A 14,738-nucleotide genomic window follows, 5' to 3' on the forward strand; every position below is an offset into this window, starting at 1 on the left:
TTCTAGCATTGCTATTATTACAGTGTGATTGCTTATTGCTATGGCCTGAATGTTTGTATTCCCCCAAAATCCATATGTTGAAATTCTAATCCCCAAAGATGATGGTATTAGAAGGGGGGGCCTTTGGGAGGTGCTTAGGTCATGAGGGTGGACCCCTCATGAATGGGATTAGTGCCTGCAAAAAAGAAGCTCCAGAGAGATCCCTAACCCCTTCCACCAGGTGAGACACAGCGAGAAGATGCTGGCTACAAATCAAGAACCATGCTGCCATCTTGATCTTGGACTTTCCATCCCCCAGAACTGTGAGAAATAAATTTCTGTCATTTATAAGCTACCCAGCCTGTGATATTTTGTTATAGCAGCCTGAACAAACTAAGACATTTATAGTAAATTTTAATAATGTAATCACAGAGGGAAAAATTAGGTGCTATGGACATTTTCATGTGAACTATATGAAGAGAAATGGTAATAACTAGGATACTGCACTTATTTACTTACAACTTTTCTTAAAGTCATTTAAGATGAAGTGAGTTAACTCTCTGAATAAGCTATTCATAGCATTGTGCACCAAACATACAAATTGTGACAGCTTCTAAACAAAAATGACTCATCCCAAAAGCTAGAATGAAAAAAAAATGAATGGAATATTTTATGCAATTCTTCTTTTTTAAAGGCAATTCTGAATCTATAAGTTGGTAAGAAATGGACTTGGGGTAGATAAAATACACAGAGGATTTTTAAATATCACCTTATAGACATATTTGACTCAGAACTTACATTTTTTAATGGGTTCTCCAATAATATCACAAACAACTGACTACTTCTTGTCTTCTTTGTATGGCCAGTCCATAAGTATTGTACTAATATGATCCTGGAAACCATTCTGTAAGGTCAATTATCCTAAAATGAATGATGCTTCTACTAGAACAATATCAAAGATGGTATGGCCTTGATCAAGTACTTAGCATCAAAAACCAGTTTTATCAAACAATGCATCATAGAAACATCTGTACATTTGTATAATAAGTTAAAATGTCAAAAATGTGCATAAGGACACCACACATAGTGACTGTTCTAAAGGCCTTAATTCATATCTATATCAACATATATCACAACCTAATCAGCAATTTTACCTTTAATTCACCCATATTTATTGTGCACCAGGCACTTTACTAAGTGCTATACGAAATGCTAATATATACAAAAGTTCTTCCATTTAAAAGACTGAATGAAATCTAATAAATGAAACATATTCAAATAACTAAGTGGTGAGTGCCATACACATGATACAACTTAGAAGAACATTGATAGGAAAACTATCATTAGTAACTAGAAAAATCAATAAAGGCATTATGGATTAGGGCTATTAATCTAAAATTAATATACTACTTATCAACAAGTATAATTGCATGTTTAATGAGTGATACTTGTGATTTTCCTTCTTAAAATACATAAGGATTAAGGAGAATGATTTGTATGCCCCCATTTTCTTAAATATATTAATGACTTCCTTTTCTCATTAAATGTCCTTGTAGCATGCAATGATATTAGCTTTAATTCCATTCACAATGTTACATCAAAAGCTGAGATCATTATTTTAACCCTCAAAAAGCCATTAACATTTTTACATATTTGAAAGTCTTATTTAAGATTTCAGGATTCAGAGGGGAAACTTCTTGAATCAGATCCTATAATCATCATCTTTCACTTGCTCTGAATTTTGAGCTTGAACAACTTTCATGCCACAAAATGAAAGTGTGAAGGTGCATATACCAAACAAGCCCAGGAGAGCTCTTTGGCCTAGTGGATGGTAGAGGTGGGATGTTTTGAAAGTGATTCTTTAAACATTAATTTTGTACTTTCTTCTTTACTGTCGCAGTGCCTCCCAGAGCTCCTGCTCAGCACTAGCATAGTCCTCAATGTTAGAAATTAGCCAAAAACGCTAGGGAGTTATGTATATAATTAATAGTGTCAATTGAGCATGTGAGATAAAGTATATGTAAATTAGGGATACAGGAGTTCATGTGCCCTTTTTTAATCCTTTTTTACTTTTGATATCAATGGTCACAATCCAAATCAAGCATGCCCCACTCATTCTGAATTTTAAGATGGTCAAAATGGTTAAATCTGGTGTATTGATAAGATTAGGTTAATATCTCCCAGTCTAGAACCCTAAAATTCTAAAGGGCTGTCTCTTTCATCTTTGCATCTTCAAAGTAGGTTCTAAATAAATATTTATTGAAAGAAATTGTAAATGAATTGATGAATGGATGAATGAATAAAGAAAATGCTAACAAAGGAGAAAACAGTAGGCCCCAGAAGAAAAGTGAATGCACAGTTAAGTGCTTGTCTATTTAGCATAGGGCTTACTTAGTCTTAATCAATTATTGTCAATAATATTTAAATTCTAGATTTCAACATATCAAAGAATTAAGATACAACATGAGACGCTGCTGATATGCAAGTAACTGTTTTTTTTTCTCAAATATAAATCTGGTCTGTTCTTCTAGCGAAGAAGTCCTACAGTTCATGTTTTTACTATGCTATTCACAGTTTCTACACAAAGGCAACAGGATGCCAAACTGCAAATGAGAGGAATTAAGCTGTCAGAGTAAAAGTGGCCATAAGTGAATTGTCAGAATCACTCAGCACAGATAGTTCCGGGGAACTTTGTGGATGCATTTGCTGAGTAAGCTAAAGCTAACACAACTTTCCAAGCCAGCTTTTTAATGTAATACAAACAAGTATTTCCAAATATAGTAATATTCCCAAACCGGGAGTCAAGCAAAGTTAATTTAGATATACATCTCAAGGCCTTTAAGTCAGGAAGAGAGCACATCTCAAAGGAAAAACCTTGTGGTTAAAATGAACCCTTCAATGTCAAAGATGTTTTCCTCTTTCTGAATCACAAGGACCAGCTCAGTGTCAGGCATCAAATCAAATGACTTTATGCCCATCAAATACCTGTAGACAACAGGGAGGGAGGAGGTAAGCAGGAAATCTCAGTTAATTAAAAGAACTGAGATACAATAAACTATTAGGGAATATCATAGTCATTAGTGTCCATGATACATATCTGGGTCTACATCATCCAGACACATGCAAGAGACTACTCCCTGGCCCCTTTTGTGGCAAGTTTCGGCCTGGTGATTAGATTTGCTCAATGGGAAATGAAGTGAGTCTCTCACAGGTAAAGCATTTATTACTGGGGTGCAGTCTCCAGAGATCTTTTACCACAGTGAAAGGCAGTGTTTTGCAACAGATGCTGCTTCAACAGCCTGGATACAGAAGGAGGAGATGCTGAATGGAACACTCCAGCACCTTCTGCAATGAACACATAGCCGGAGAGAGAAATAAATCTATATTATAAAGTCACTAAGGGCTTCCCTGGTGGCGCAGTGGTTGAGAGTCCGCCTGCTGATGAAGGGGACACGGGTTCATGCCCCAGTCTGGGAAGATCCCACGTGCCACAGAGCGGCTGGGCCCGTGAGCCACGGCCGCTGAGCCTGCGCGTCTGGAGCCTGTGCTCTGTAGCGGGAGAGGCCACAACAGTGAGAGGCCCGCGTACCGCAAAAAATAAATAAATAAGTAAGTAAATAAATAATTAAATAAATAAATAAAGTCACTAAAATGTGGAGGTTGTTTGCTCTTAGGTAGCCCGGCTCATCCTTCCTCATACACTCAGGCACTTTCCTTCCTCTAGTGATGCCAGGTGCTACATATTGTTTAACACATACAAATCTATCCTCAATTAATACTTTTTTTAGAGCGGGGTGATCTCATAAATATTTGGAGTTAGACTTCACTGTGTGAAGCTGCTGGAGAAACCAAGACAAATCCTTACACTTAATCATTTATACAACATAATCTGGAGGAAAAGTTCCTGGAAGGAAAGAGCCTACTTCTAGAAAAGCTGTTTTTAAATGTTTGGACCATCCTAAGGAAAGTATCAAGAAAGTTACAAAGAGGAAAATTAAGGGAAGTCTTTATTTAAAGCAGTTTGAAGATATATACTAAATTTGAATGCTCATCAAATTGTTACATATATATTGACTTCTTGTAATAAATTTAAGCAAAGTCCTATTTCTTCTGAGCCACTGATGTTCAAAGAGTTAATACATCCTCCCCTTTCCCTTTTATACTGAAATAGCTCCAAAGTGAAGTGTACAAAAACACTAGAATTGTGGTCTATCTCACCTATTAGGGAATATTTTTGGTCATTCACAGGAACCCTCAGCATCTTAATAAACAGAGCCATACACCATTGGTAGAATTAAATCCTCATGACCTATATGAAATACTCTAGTTCCTTCTAAGTATAAATATCTTCTTTTGTGACAAAGTTCCTTTTCGGATGAGCTATCTCTCAGTAAAGACACTGGTTCCATTCATCAGCATATCAAGACATATTACCACATTTTAAATCCAGAATAAGTACTACATTTTGTTTATTTTTTGTATCCCTTACAGAGGGTTGTAGTCTGGACTTAGAGCAAGCATAGATTGCCTTAAATGTGTTAACTTCATTATACAGAAATAACGCAAGAAAAATGAAAAATTAATTTTAAATCTATTACATTCCCCCCAAAGCATGTAGGATTTAAAGTTAGACAGTGAGCATCCAAATCTAAATCCTATTCCTGCCACTTTCTATCTGTGTTTTCGGGCAAGTTGCTTATCTTCTTAGTGCCTTATTTTACTCTTTTGCAAAACGTGATCAGTAAAATAATCACTCGGTTCATAATATTGTGAGGACTGAATGTGATAATATATAAGAAGCATTAAGAGTAGTCCCTTGGTTCAAATAAGTATTAAAAATACATGTTACTACTATTGCTCTAAAAGAAAAGAATAACTGAACCATGGATGCATTCTTAAACACACATATTCACCTGAATTATTCTGGAAGAGGAATATAGAAAATGTGTGCATCTTCTCACACATAAAGCTATCATTTCCTAAACATATGTCACTTGCTTCACATATAGCTAAAATTACCTAAAAATCCTAGCATTTCTTCCTTATATTGCTAAGAGCTAAATAATACATTGTATGCATGTTAAATTAACTATTACACTATAAATTAATTAAAGATCGAGATATTAGTTGCAAAGTCCTAAGGAAGAAAGTCATAAAGTAATTTCGATACATTTCGTGTGGAAATTCAAGGGCGTCAGTATTTATTTCAACAAGTTTTACCTGTGAATCCAGTGCACATGTACAATAGTTTAACCAAGTTTCCGTCTAATCTCCATAGCGTTTCCCCTACCATGGCAATGGTGTAATCATGCCATCTAGTGGACGATCTACATCACTGCAGGTATACTTTTTGAAAATTTATAAAAAGCCTCAAATAAATTAACAAAATCACATTTTTATATTTGACATTTAAAATTTTAAATCTTGAAAGTGTATCTGAGGAGAATAATAGTGATTTTGTGATTTTATGAGGGGAATTATATAAACGTAGTATGAAAAATACAAGATATAAAAAGAATAAGTAAAAGGCCCAACTTTGGGCAAAAGTAATAAACAGGGCACACTTATTAATATAAATACGTCTTCACAAAGGAATAATAGAAATTTGGTTAAAAGAAATGTTTCATAATAATTCATTAGCCATAACTTTTAATGTTGCATCAATTGGAAATCTATTTTAACATGTTCTTGTATTTAGACAAAAAATCAATTGCAACAATAAAAATATATTTTCAATGCAAAGAACAGAAAGATGAAATATAATATAATGTAATATCTTTCTATATATGCAAATATAAATACACACATGCATAGTCATTTTTTAGCATAAAAGAAGTAAGAAACCCGTTATTGTTTGTTGTTCTGTAAATGATTTGTCCAAGATTAAAATCTGGCCAAGCCTGACCTAATGGCTAGAACCTCTAACTTCAAACACAGTGGTTTTGCTATCACTCAGTGTTGCCTCAGTAACTTAAGGCTTCTTCACATTGCAATTGTCAGAACTAGATGACCTAATATTTTCAATTGAAACATAATTATCTAAGATATATAGATATAAGTGATTTAGTTTCGAGCATTTTTCACATATAAGTAGGTAGGGTAGATAGATCCTTTTAAAGAAGCAGTGTTAAATACTAGAAAATCAAAGACACTGCTGAAAAAGGACACGTGAGAAAGGGAGCAAACGGAAGCCAAAAGGCAAGCCCATCCCAATATTAGTGAGGTCTGAGGCCTCATGGACCTCCCGGGCTGCAGTCCACTCACATCTTTTCCCACCCTGGCTGTATCCTACACTGTGAGGGAGCTAACACAAGCTACCTCTAAGACACCCCAGCTCACAAGTGCAAGCTCAGACCCCACCCTCCTATACACACCCCATTTCCACCCTCATCTGCAGGCCTCCGCAATTTGAACCAGGAATCTGGAATCTCGGTCACCTGGAATGTGTTAAAGCTTTGGATGGGCATATCACCTTGACCCTCAAGGATTCTCACCCTGTGTGAAGTGGGAACTACAGAAAGACAGGAAGAATAGGATCCACTAAAGCAGCAGTCCCCAACCTTTTCGGCACCAGGACCAGTTTCATGGAAGACAATTTCTCCATGGACTGGGGGGCAGGGTGATGGTTCAGGTGGTAATGCAAGTGATGGGGAGCGATGGGGAGCAGCAGATGAAGCTTCCACTCACCTGCCACTCACCTCCTGCTGTGCGGCCCAGTTCCTAACAGGCCACAGACCGGTACCGGTCCATGGTCCGGGGGTTGGGGACCCCTGCACTAAGGGGTCTAAGGGTGGTACTGGCATACATGTGGTTTACAACAGGACATGTTTTAGGTGGCTAGAGATGAAGAAATGATGTGAAATGATGTTGTCAGAGGTTGTCTTCATGATTAACATTTTTCTTACACTGTATATCCCAGGGTCTTGCTCTAGAATGGAGAATATCAAACTTTCCATGCAAGCAAGAAAGACAGGTTTTAAAGGCTGTTATCCTGGTGTGCTTCTATGTGTTGTGACCCATGAGCGTCTCAAGTGCAGACTTAACCTCTATGACTTGTGATATCAACTATGCAAACCAATTTTTCCTTCAAAGAAAGTCTCTTCAATAAGTGATGCTGGGAAAACTAGACAGCTACATATAAAAGAATGAAATTAAAACATCCTCTAACACCATATACAAAAAAAAAAAACTCAAAATGGATTAAAGACCTAAATTTAACACCAGATACTGTAAAACTCCTAGGGGAAAACACAGGCAGAATACTCTTTGACATAAATCTCAGCAATATGTTTTTGGATCTGTCTCCTAGAACAATGGAAATAAAAGCAAAAATAAACAAATGGGATCTAATTAAAAGCTTTTGCACAGCAAAGGAAACCATAAACAAAACAAAAAGACAACCTACAGACTGGGAGAAAATATTTGCATACGATAATACCGACAAGAGACTCATTTCCAAAATATATAAACAACTCATACAGTTTAATATTAAAAAAAACCACACAATCAAAACATGGGCAGAAGACCTAAATAGGTATTTCTCCGAAGAAGATATACAGATGGCCAACAGGCACATGAAAAGATGCTCAATATTACTAATTACTAGAGAAATGCAAATCAAAACCACAATGAGGTATCACCTCACACCAGCCAGAATGGCCAGCATTAAAAAGTCTACAAATAACAAATGCTGAAGAGGGTATGGAGAAAAGGGAACCCTCCTACACTGTTGGTGGGAATGTTAAGTTGGTGCAGCCACTATAGAAAACAGTATGGAGGTTCCTCAGAAAATTGAAAATAGAACTACCACATGATCCAGCAATCTGACTCCTGGGCATATATCCAGAGAAAACTCTAATTCAAAAAGATACATGCACCCCAATGTTCATAGAAGCACTATTTAAAATAGCCAAGACATGGAAGCAACCTGAATATCGACAGATGAATGAATAAAGAAGATGTATATATATACATATATATTCATATACATGTTTATATATATACACATACATGTACACAAAATGGGATATTACTCAGCCATAAAAAAAAAGAATGAAATAATGCCGTTTGCAGCAAAATGGATGGATCTAGAGATTATCGTATTAAGTGAAATAAGTCAGATAGAGAAAAACAAATATCATATGATATCACTTATATGTGGAACCTAAATAAATGATACAAATGAACTTATCTACACAACAGAAATAGACTCACAGACATAGAAAACAAACTTATGGTTACCAAAGGGGATGGAGAGAAGATAAGTTAGGCATTTGGGATTAATGTGTACACACTATTATATATAAATCAGATAAGCAACAAGGACCTACTGTACAGCACAGGGAACTATATTCAACATCTTGTAATAACCTATAATGGAAAAGAATCTGAGAGAGTATATATACATATATTACTGAATCACCTTGCTGCACACCTGAAACTAACATAACATTGTAAATTAACTATATTCCAATTTTTTTAAAAAAAGAAACACGACAACAAAATATATGATGCTTCAATCTGCAAGGAGCATAAACTTGCCAGTAATATATGGGATTATTTTATTATATGCAGGCATATGTATATACTTACCATGCTGTTCATTTTTGAAGATGATGAACCTGCTCTTTGCTTTCTTAGACTATTAACTTCTTCTACATTTCCATCTTTTGGTTTCAAAATCATCCTGCTACTCCCTGCAGTTCCTTCTGATGAGGATCGCAGTCGCCTCTCTATAAATCTTCCTTCACGGTATGGACTGAGGCTACTGGCAAGAACTATTTAAAAAATAAATAAATAAAAATTAATATAAATGCTTAAATGTAGTTTTTATAAAAGTTCCATTGAAAGTAAATGGGAAACTCTTAGGGTCATTCAATAAGTCTCAATCACAGAAAACTTTTTGAATTAGTAGTGGTACTTTACTTAACTATGTAATCACTTTGAAGCCTCTAAAACGTTCTAGTCATCCTTGGCTTCTTCATACCTCACATAAATCATATAAGCAAATCCTATTCTCATTACCTTCAACTGTATACAGAATGTGATCACTTCTCACCACCTCCCACATTAACTTTCTGGCACAAACTCGATCGGGGCTTGCCTTGGTTACTGCAATACTTCCGAATAGCTTCCTGCCCCTGCCTACTCCCACCTGCCTCTCCCCAACCAATACACAATCTATCTTCTACAAGGTAACCAGAATGATACACTTAAAACATAAGTGAGATTGATCACGATCACTTCTCTAATCTTAAAGCTGACGTGTTTCCAGTGGGCTACCAGGTTCCACATGATATGACCCTACTCCGGACCCCCACACAGGGGGCTTCCCATTGCTCACGTCTTCATCTCTCTAACCATCTTCTACTGCCCACCAGTCCCTTGTTCACTCTGCTTATGGCATACTGGACTTCTTGCTGTTTCTACAACATTGCAGGCATGCTCCAGCCCCAGAATCTTTACCCAACACCCTTTGTACTGATATACTCCTCCCAAATAGCTGTATGGCTTACTCCCTAATTTTTGTTAATATGTTACTTTGAGCAATACCCCATTCACTGTACGTAAAAATGGAAACTAAAAACAAAGAACTATGAGAAAGAGAAATTAAGAAACTCATCCTTAAGGTTCTCTTCCTCTAGAACCACCTCCAGTACAAAAATCTGTCAGAGAAAGAGAATCAGTAGGAGACCTATATTAAGAAGATTTATTGCAAGGAATTGGCTTATGCATTCATGCGGCTAGCTAGGCTGCGCCTCGAGGCATGCGGGATCTTAGTTCCCTGACAAGGGATCGAACCTGTGCCCCCTGAAGTGGAAGCACAGATTACTAACCACTGGACTGCCAGGGAATTCCCGAACACCTTTTCAAAAATTTGTAAAGATCCACCAGAGGGCAGACAGCAGAAGCAAGAACTACAATCCTGCAGCCTGTGGAACAAAAACCACATTCACAGAAAGATAGACAAAATGAAAAGGCTATGTACCAGAGGGCTACGTACCAGAAGAAGGAAAAAGATAAAACCCCCCAAAAACAACTAAATGAAGTGGAGATAGGCAACCTTCCAGAAAAACAATTCAGAATAATGATAGTGAAGATGATCCAGGACCACGGAAAAAGAATAGAGGCAAAGATTGAGAAGATGCAAGAAATGTTTAACAGGGGCTTCCCTGGTGGCGCAGTGGTTGAGAGTCCGCCTGCCGATGCAAGAGATACGGGTTCGTGCCCCGGTCTGGGAGGATCCCACGTGCCGTGGAGTGACTGGGCCCGTGAGCATCCAGAGCCTGTGCTCTGCAACGGAAGAGGCCACAACAGTGAGAGGCCCACGTACCACAAAAAAAAAAAAAAAAAAAAAGAAATGTTTAACAAGGACCTAGAAGAATTAAAGAACAAACAAACAGAGATGAACAATACAATAACTGAAATGAAAACTACACTAGAAGGAATCAATAGCAGAAAGACTGAGGCAGAAGAACGGATAAGTGACCTGGAAGACAGAATGGTGAAATTCACTACCGTGGAACAGAATAAAGAAAAAAGAATGAAAAGAAATGAAGACAGCCTAAGAGACCTCTGGGACAGCATTAAACACAACAACACTTGCATTATAGGGGTCCCAGAAGGAGAAGAGAGAGAGAAATGACCAGAGAAAATATTTGAAGAGATTATAGTCAAAAACTTCCCTAACATGGGAAAGGAAATAGCCACCCAAGTCCAGGAATCGCAGAGAGTCCCATACAGGATAAACCCAAGGAGAAACATGCTGAGGCACATAGCAATGAAATTGGCAAAAAATAAAGACAAAGAAACATTATTCAAAGCAGCAAGGGAAAAATGACAAATAATATACATAAGGTTAACAGCTGATTTCTCAGCAGAAACTCTGTAAGCCAGAAGGGAGTGGCATGATATACTTAAAGTGATGAAAGGAAAGAAACAACAACCAAGATTACTCTACCCGGCAAGGATCTCATTCAGAGTCGATGGAGAAATCAAAAGCTTTACAAACAAGCAAAAGCTAAGAGAATGCAACACCACAAAACCAACTCTACAACAAATGCCAAAGGAACTTCTCTAAGTGGGAGACACAAGAGAAGAAAAGGACCTACAAAAACAAACCCAAAACAATTAAGAAAATGGTCAGAGGAATATACATATCAATAATTACCTTAAACGTGAATGAATTAAATGCTCCAACCAAAAGACACAGGCTTGCTGAATGGATACAAAAACAACACCCATATATATGCTGTCTACAAGAGAACCACTTAGGACCTAGGGACACATACAGACTGAAAGTGAGGGGGATGGAAAAAGATATTCCATGCAAATGGAAATCAAAAGAAAGCTGGAGTACCAATATTTATATCAGATAAAAGAAACTTTAAAATAAAGAATGTTACAAGAGACAAGGAAGGACACTACATAATAATCAAGGGATCAATCCAAGAAGAAGATATAATGATTATAAATATATATGCAATCAACATAGGAGCACCTCAATACATGAGGCAACTGCTAACAGCTATAAAAGAGGAAATCAACAGTAAAACAATCATAGTGGGGGACTTTAACACCTCACACCAATGGACAGATCATCCAAAATGAAAAAAAATAAGGAAACAGAAGTTTTAAATGATGCAATAGACCACATAGATTTAATTGATATTTATAGGACATTCCATCCAAAAACAGCAGATTACACTTTCTTCTCAAGTGCGCACGGAACATTCTCCAGGATAGATCACATCGTGGGTCACAAATGAAGCCTCAGTAAATTTAAGAAAACTGAAATCATATCAAGCATCTTTTCTGACCACAACACTATAAGATCAGAGATTAATTACCGGGGAAAACATGTAAAAAACACAAACACATGGAGGCTAAACAATACATTACTAAATAACCAAGAGATCACTGAAGACATGAAAGAGAAAATCAAAAAATACCTACAGACAAATGACAATGAAAACACAACGATCCAAAACCTATGGGATGCAGCAAAAGCAGTTCTAAGAGGGAAGTTTATAGCTATACAAGCCTATCTCAAAAAACAAGAAAAATCTCAAATAAACAATCTAACCTTACACCTAAAGGAAATAAAGAAAGAATAACAAACAAAACCCAAAGTTAGCAGAAGGAAAGAAATCATAAAGATCAGGTCAGAAATAAATGAAATAGAAACAAAGAAAATAATAGCAAAATCCAATAAAACTAAAACCTGGTTCTTTGAGAAGATAAACAGAATTGATAAACCATTAGCCAGACTCACCAAGAAAAGGAGCAAGAGGACGCAAATCAATAAAATTAGAAATGAAAAAGGAGAAGTTACAACAGACACCGTAGAAATACAAAGCCTCCTAACAGACTACTACAAGCAACTCTATGCCAATAAAGTGGACAACCTGGAAGAAATGGACAAATTCTTAGAAAGCTATAACTTTCCAAGACTGAACCAGGAAGAAATAGAAAATATGAACAGACCAATCACAAGGAATGAAATTGAAACTGTGATTAAAAACTTTCCAACAAACGAAAGTCCAGGACCAGATGGTTTCACACGTGAATTCTATCAAACATTTAGAGAAGAGCTAACACCCATCCTTCTCAAACTCTTCCAAAAAATTGCAGAGGAAGGAACACTCCCAAACTCATTCTATGAGGCCACCATCACTCTGTAACCAAAACCAGACAAAGATACTACAAAAAAAGAAAATTACAGGCCAATATCACTGATGAATATAGGTGCAAAAATCCTCAACAAAATACTAGCAAACAGAATCCAACAACACATTGAAAGGATCATACACCATGATCAAGTGGGATTTATCTCAGGGATGCAAGGATTCTTCAATATATGCAAATCAATCAATGTGATACACCATATTAACAAATTGAAGAATAAAAACCATATGATTATCTCAATAGATGAAGAAAAAGCTTTTGACAAAATTCAACACCCATTTATAATAAAAACTCTCCAGAAAGTGGGCATAGAGGGAACCTACCTCAACATGCCATATATGACAAACCCACAGCAAACATCATTCTCAATGGTGAAAAACTGAAAGCATTTCCTCTAAGATGAGGAACAAGAAAAGGATGTGCACTCTCACCACTATTATTCAACATAGTTTTGGAAGTCCTAGCCATGGCAATCAAATAAAAAGAAATAAAAGGAATCCAAATTGGAAAAGAAGAAGTAAAACTGTCACTGTTTGCAGATGACATGATACTATAAATAGAGAATCCTAAAAATGCCAGCAGAAAACTACCAGAGCTAATCAATGAATTTGGTAAAGTTGCAGTATACAAAATTAATGCACAAAAATCTCTTGCATTCCTATACACTAATGATGAAAAATCTGAAAGAAAAATTAAGGAAACACTCCCATTTACCATTGCAACAAAAAGAATAATATATCTAGAAATAAACCTACCTGGGGAGAAAAAAGACCTGTATGCAGAAAACTATAAGACACTGATGAAAGAAATCGAAGATGATACTAACAGCTGGAGAGATATACCATGTTCTTGCATTGGAAGAATCAATATTGTCAAAATGACTACACTACGCAAAGCAATCTACAGATTCAATGCAATCCCTATCAAATTACCATTGGCATTTTTTACGGAACTAGAATGAAAAATCTTAAAATTTGTATGGAGACAGAAAAGACCCCAAATAGCCAAAGCAGTCTTCAGGGAAAAAAGCAGACCTGGAGGAATCAGACTCCCTGACTTCAGACTATACTACAAAGCTACAGTAATCAAGACAATACGGTACTGGCACAAAAATAGAAACACAGATCAATGGAACAAGATAGAAAGCCCAGAGATAAACCCAAGCACCTATGGTCAACTAATCTATGACAAAAAAGGCAAGGATATACAATGGAGAAAAGACAGTCTCTTCAATAAGTGATGCTGGGAAAACTGGACAGCTACATGTAAAAGTATGAAATTAGAACTCTCCTTAACACCGTACACAAAAATAAACTCAAAATGGATTAGAAACCTAAATGTAAGACCAGACAGTATAAAACTCTTAGAGGAAAACATAGGAAGAACAGTCTTTGACATAAATCACAGCAAGATCTTTTTTGATCCACCTCGTAGAGTGATGGAAATAAAAACAAAAATACACAATGGGACCTAATGAAACTTCAAAGCTTTTGCACAGCAAAGGAAACCATAAACAAGAGAAAAGACAACCCTCAGAATGGGAGAAAATATCTGCAAATGAATCAACGCACAAAGGATTAATCTCCAAAATATATAAACAGCTCATGCAGCTCTATATTAAAGAAACAAACAACCCAATCCAAAAATGGGCAGAAGACCTAAATAGACATTTCTCCAAAGAAGACATACAGATGGCCAAGAAGCACATGAAAAGCTGCTCAACATCACTAATTATTAGAGAAATACAAATCAAAACTACAATTAGGTATCATCTCACACCACTTTGAATGGGTATCATCAGAAAATCTACAAACAAGAAATGCTGGAGAGGGTGTGGAGAAAAGGGAACCCTCTTGCACTGTCGATGGGAATGTAAATTGATACAGCCACTTTGGAAAACAGTATGGAGTTTTCTTAAAAAACTAAAAATAGAATTACCATATGATCCAGCAATCCCACTACTGGGCATATACCCAGAGAAAACCATAATTCAAAAAGACACATGCACCCCAATGTTCATTGCAGCACTATTTACAATAGCCAGGTCATGGAAGCAACCTAAATGCCCATCA

The 14,738-nt window shown here is 36.5% G+C and overlaps 1 protein-coding gene across 4 annotated transcripts in view; it reads right to left on the reverse strand.

Moving 5' to 3' along the window:
- The window catches only part of CCSER1 (coiled-coil serine rich protein 1), a 1,217,611-nt gene that overhangs the window by 1,042,433 nt on the left and 160,440 nt on the right, over positions 1-14,738 (reverse strand). For all 4 annotated transcript variants that reach the window (XM_082610968.1, XM_082610971.1, XM_082610969.1 and 1 more), the window contains exon 3: positions 8,572-8,756. In XM_082610968.1, the coding sequence (XP_082467094.1) occupies positions 8,572-8,756 (185 nt within the window). The remainder of the gene's footprint in view (positions 1-8,571; positions 8,757-14,738) is intronic.

This window comes from Mesoplodon mirus (genome assembly GCF_964341445.2).
Source record: "Mesoplodon mirus genome assembly, chromosome: 2".
In the NCBI taxonomy this organism is placed as follows: domain Eukaryota; kingdom Metazoa; phylum Chordata; class Mammalia; order Artiodactyla; family Ziphiidae; genus Mesoplodon; species Mesoplodon mirus.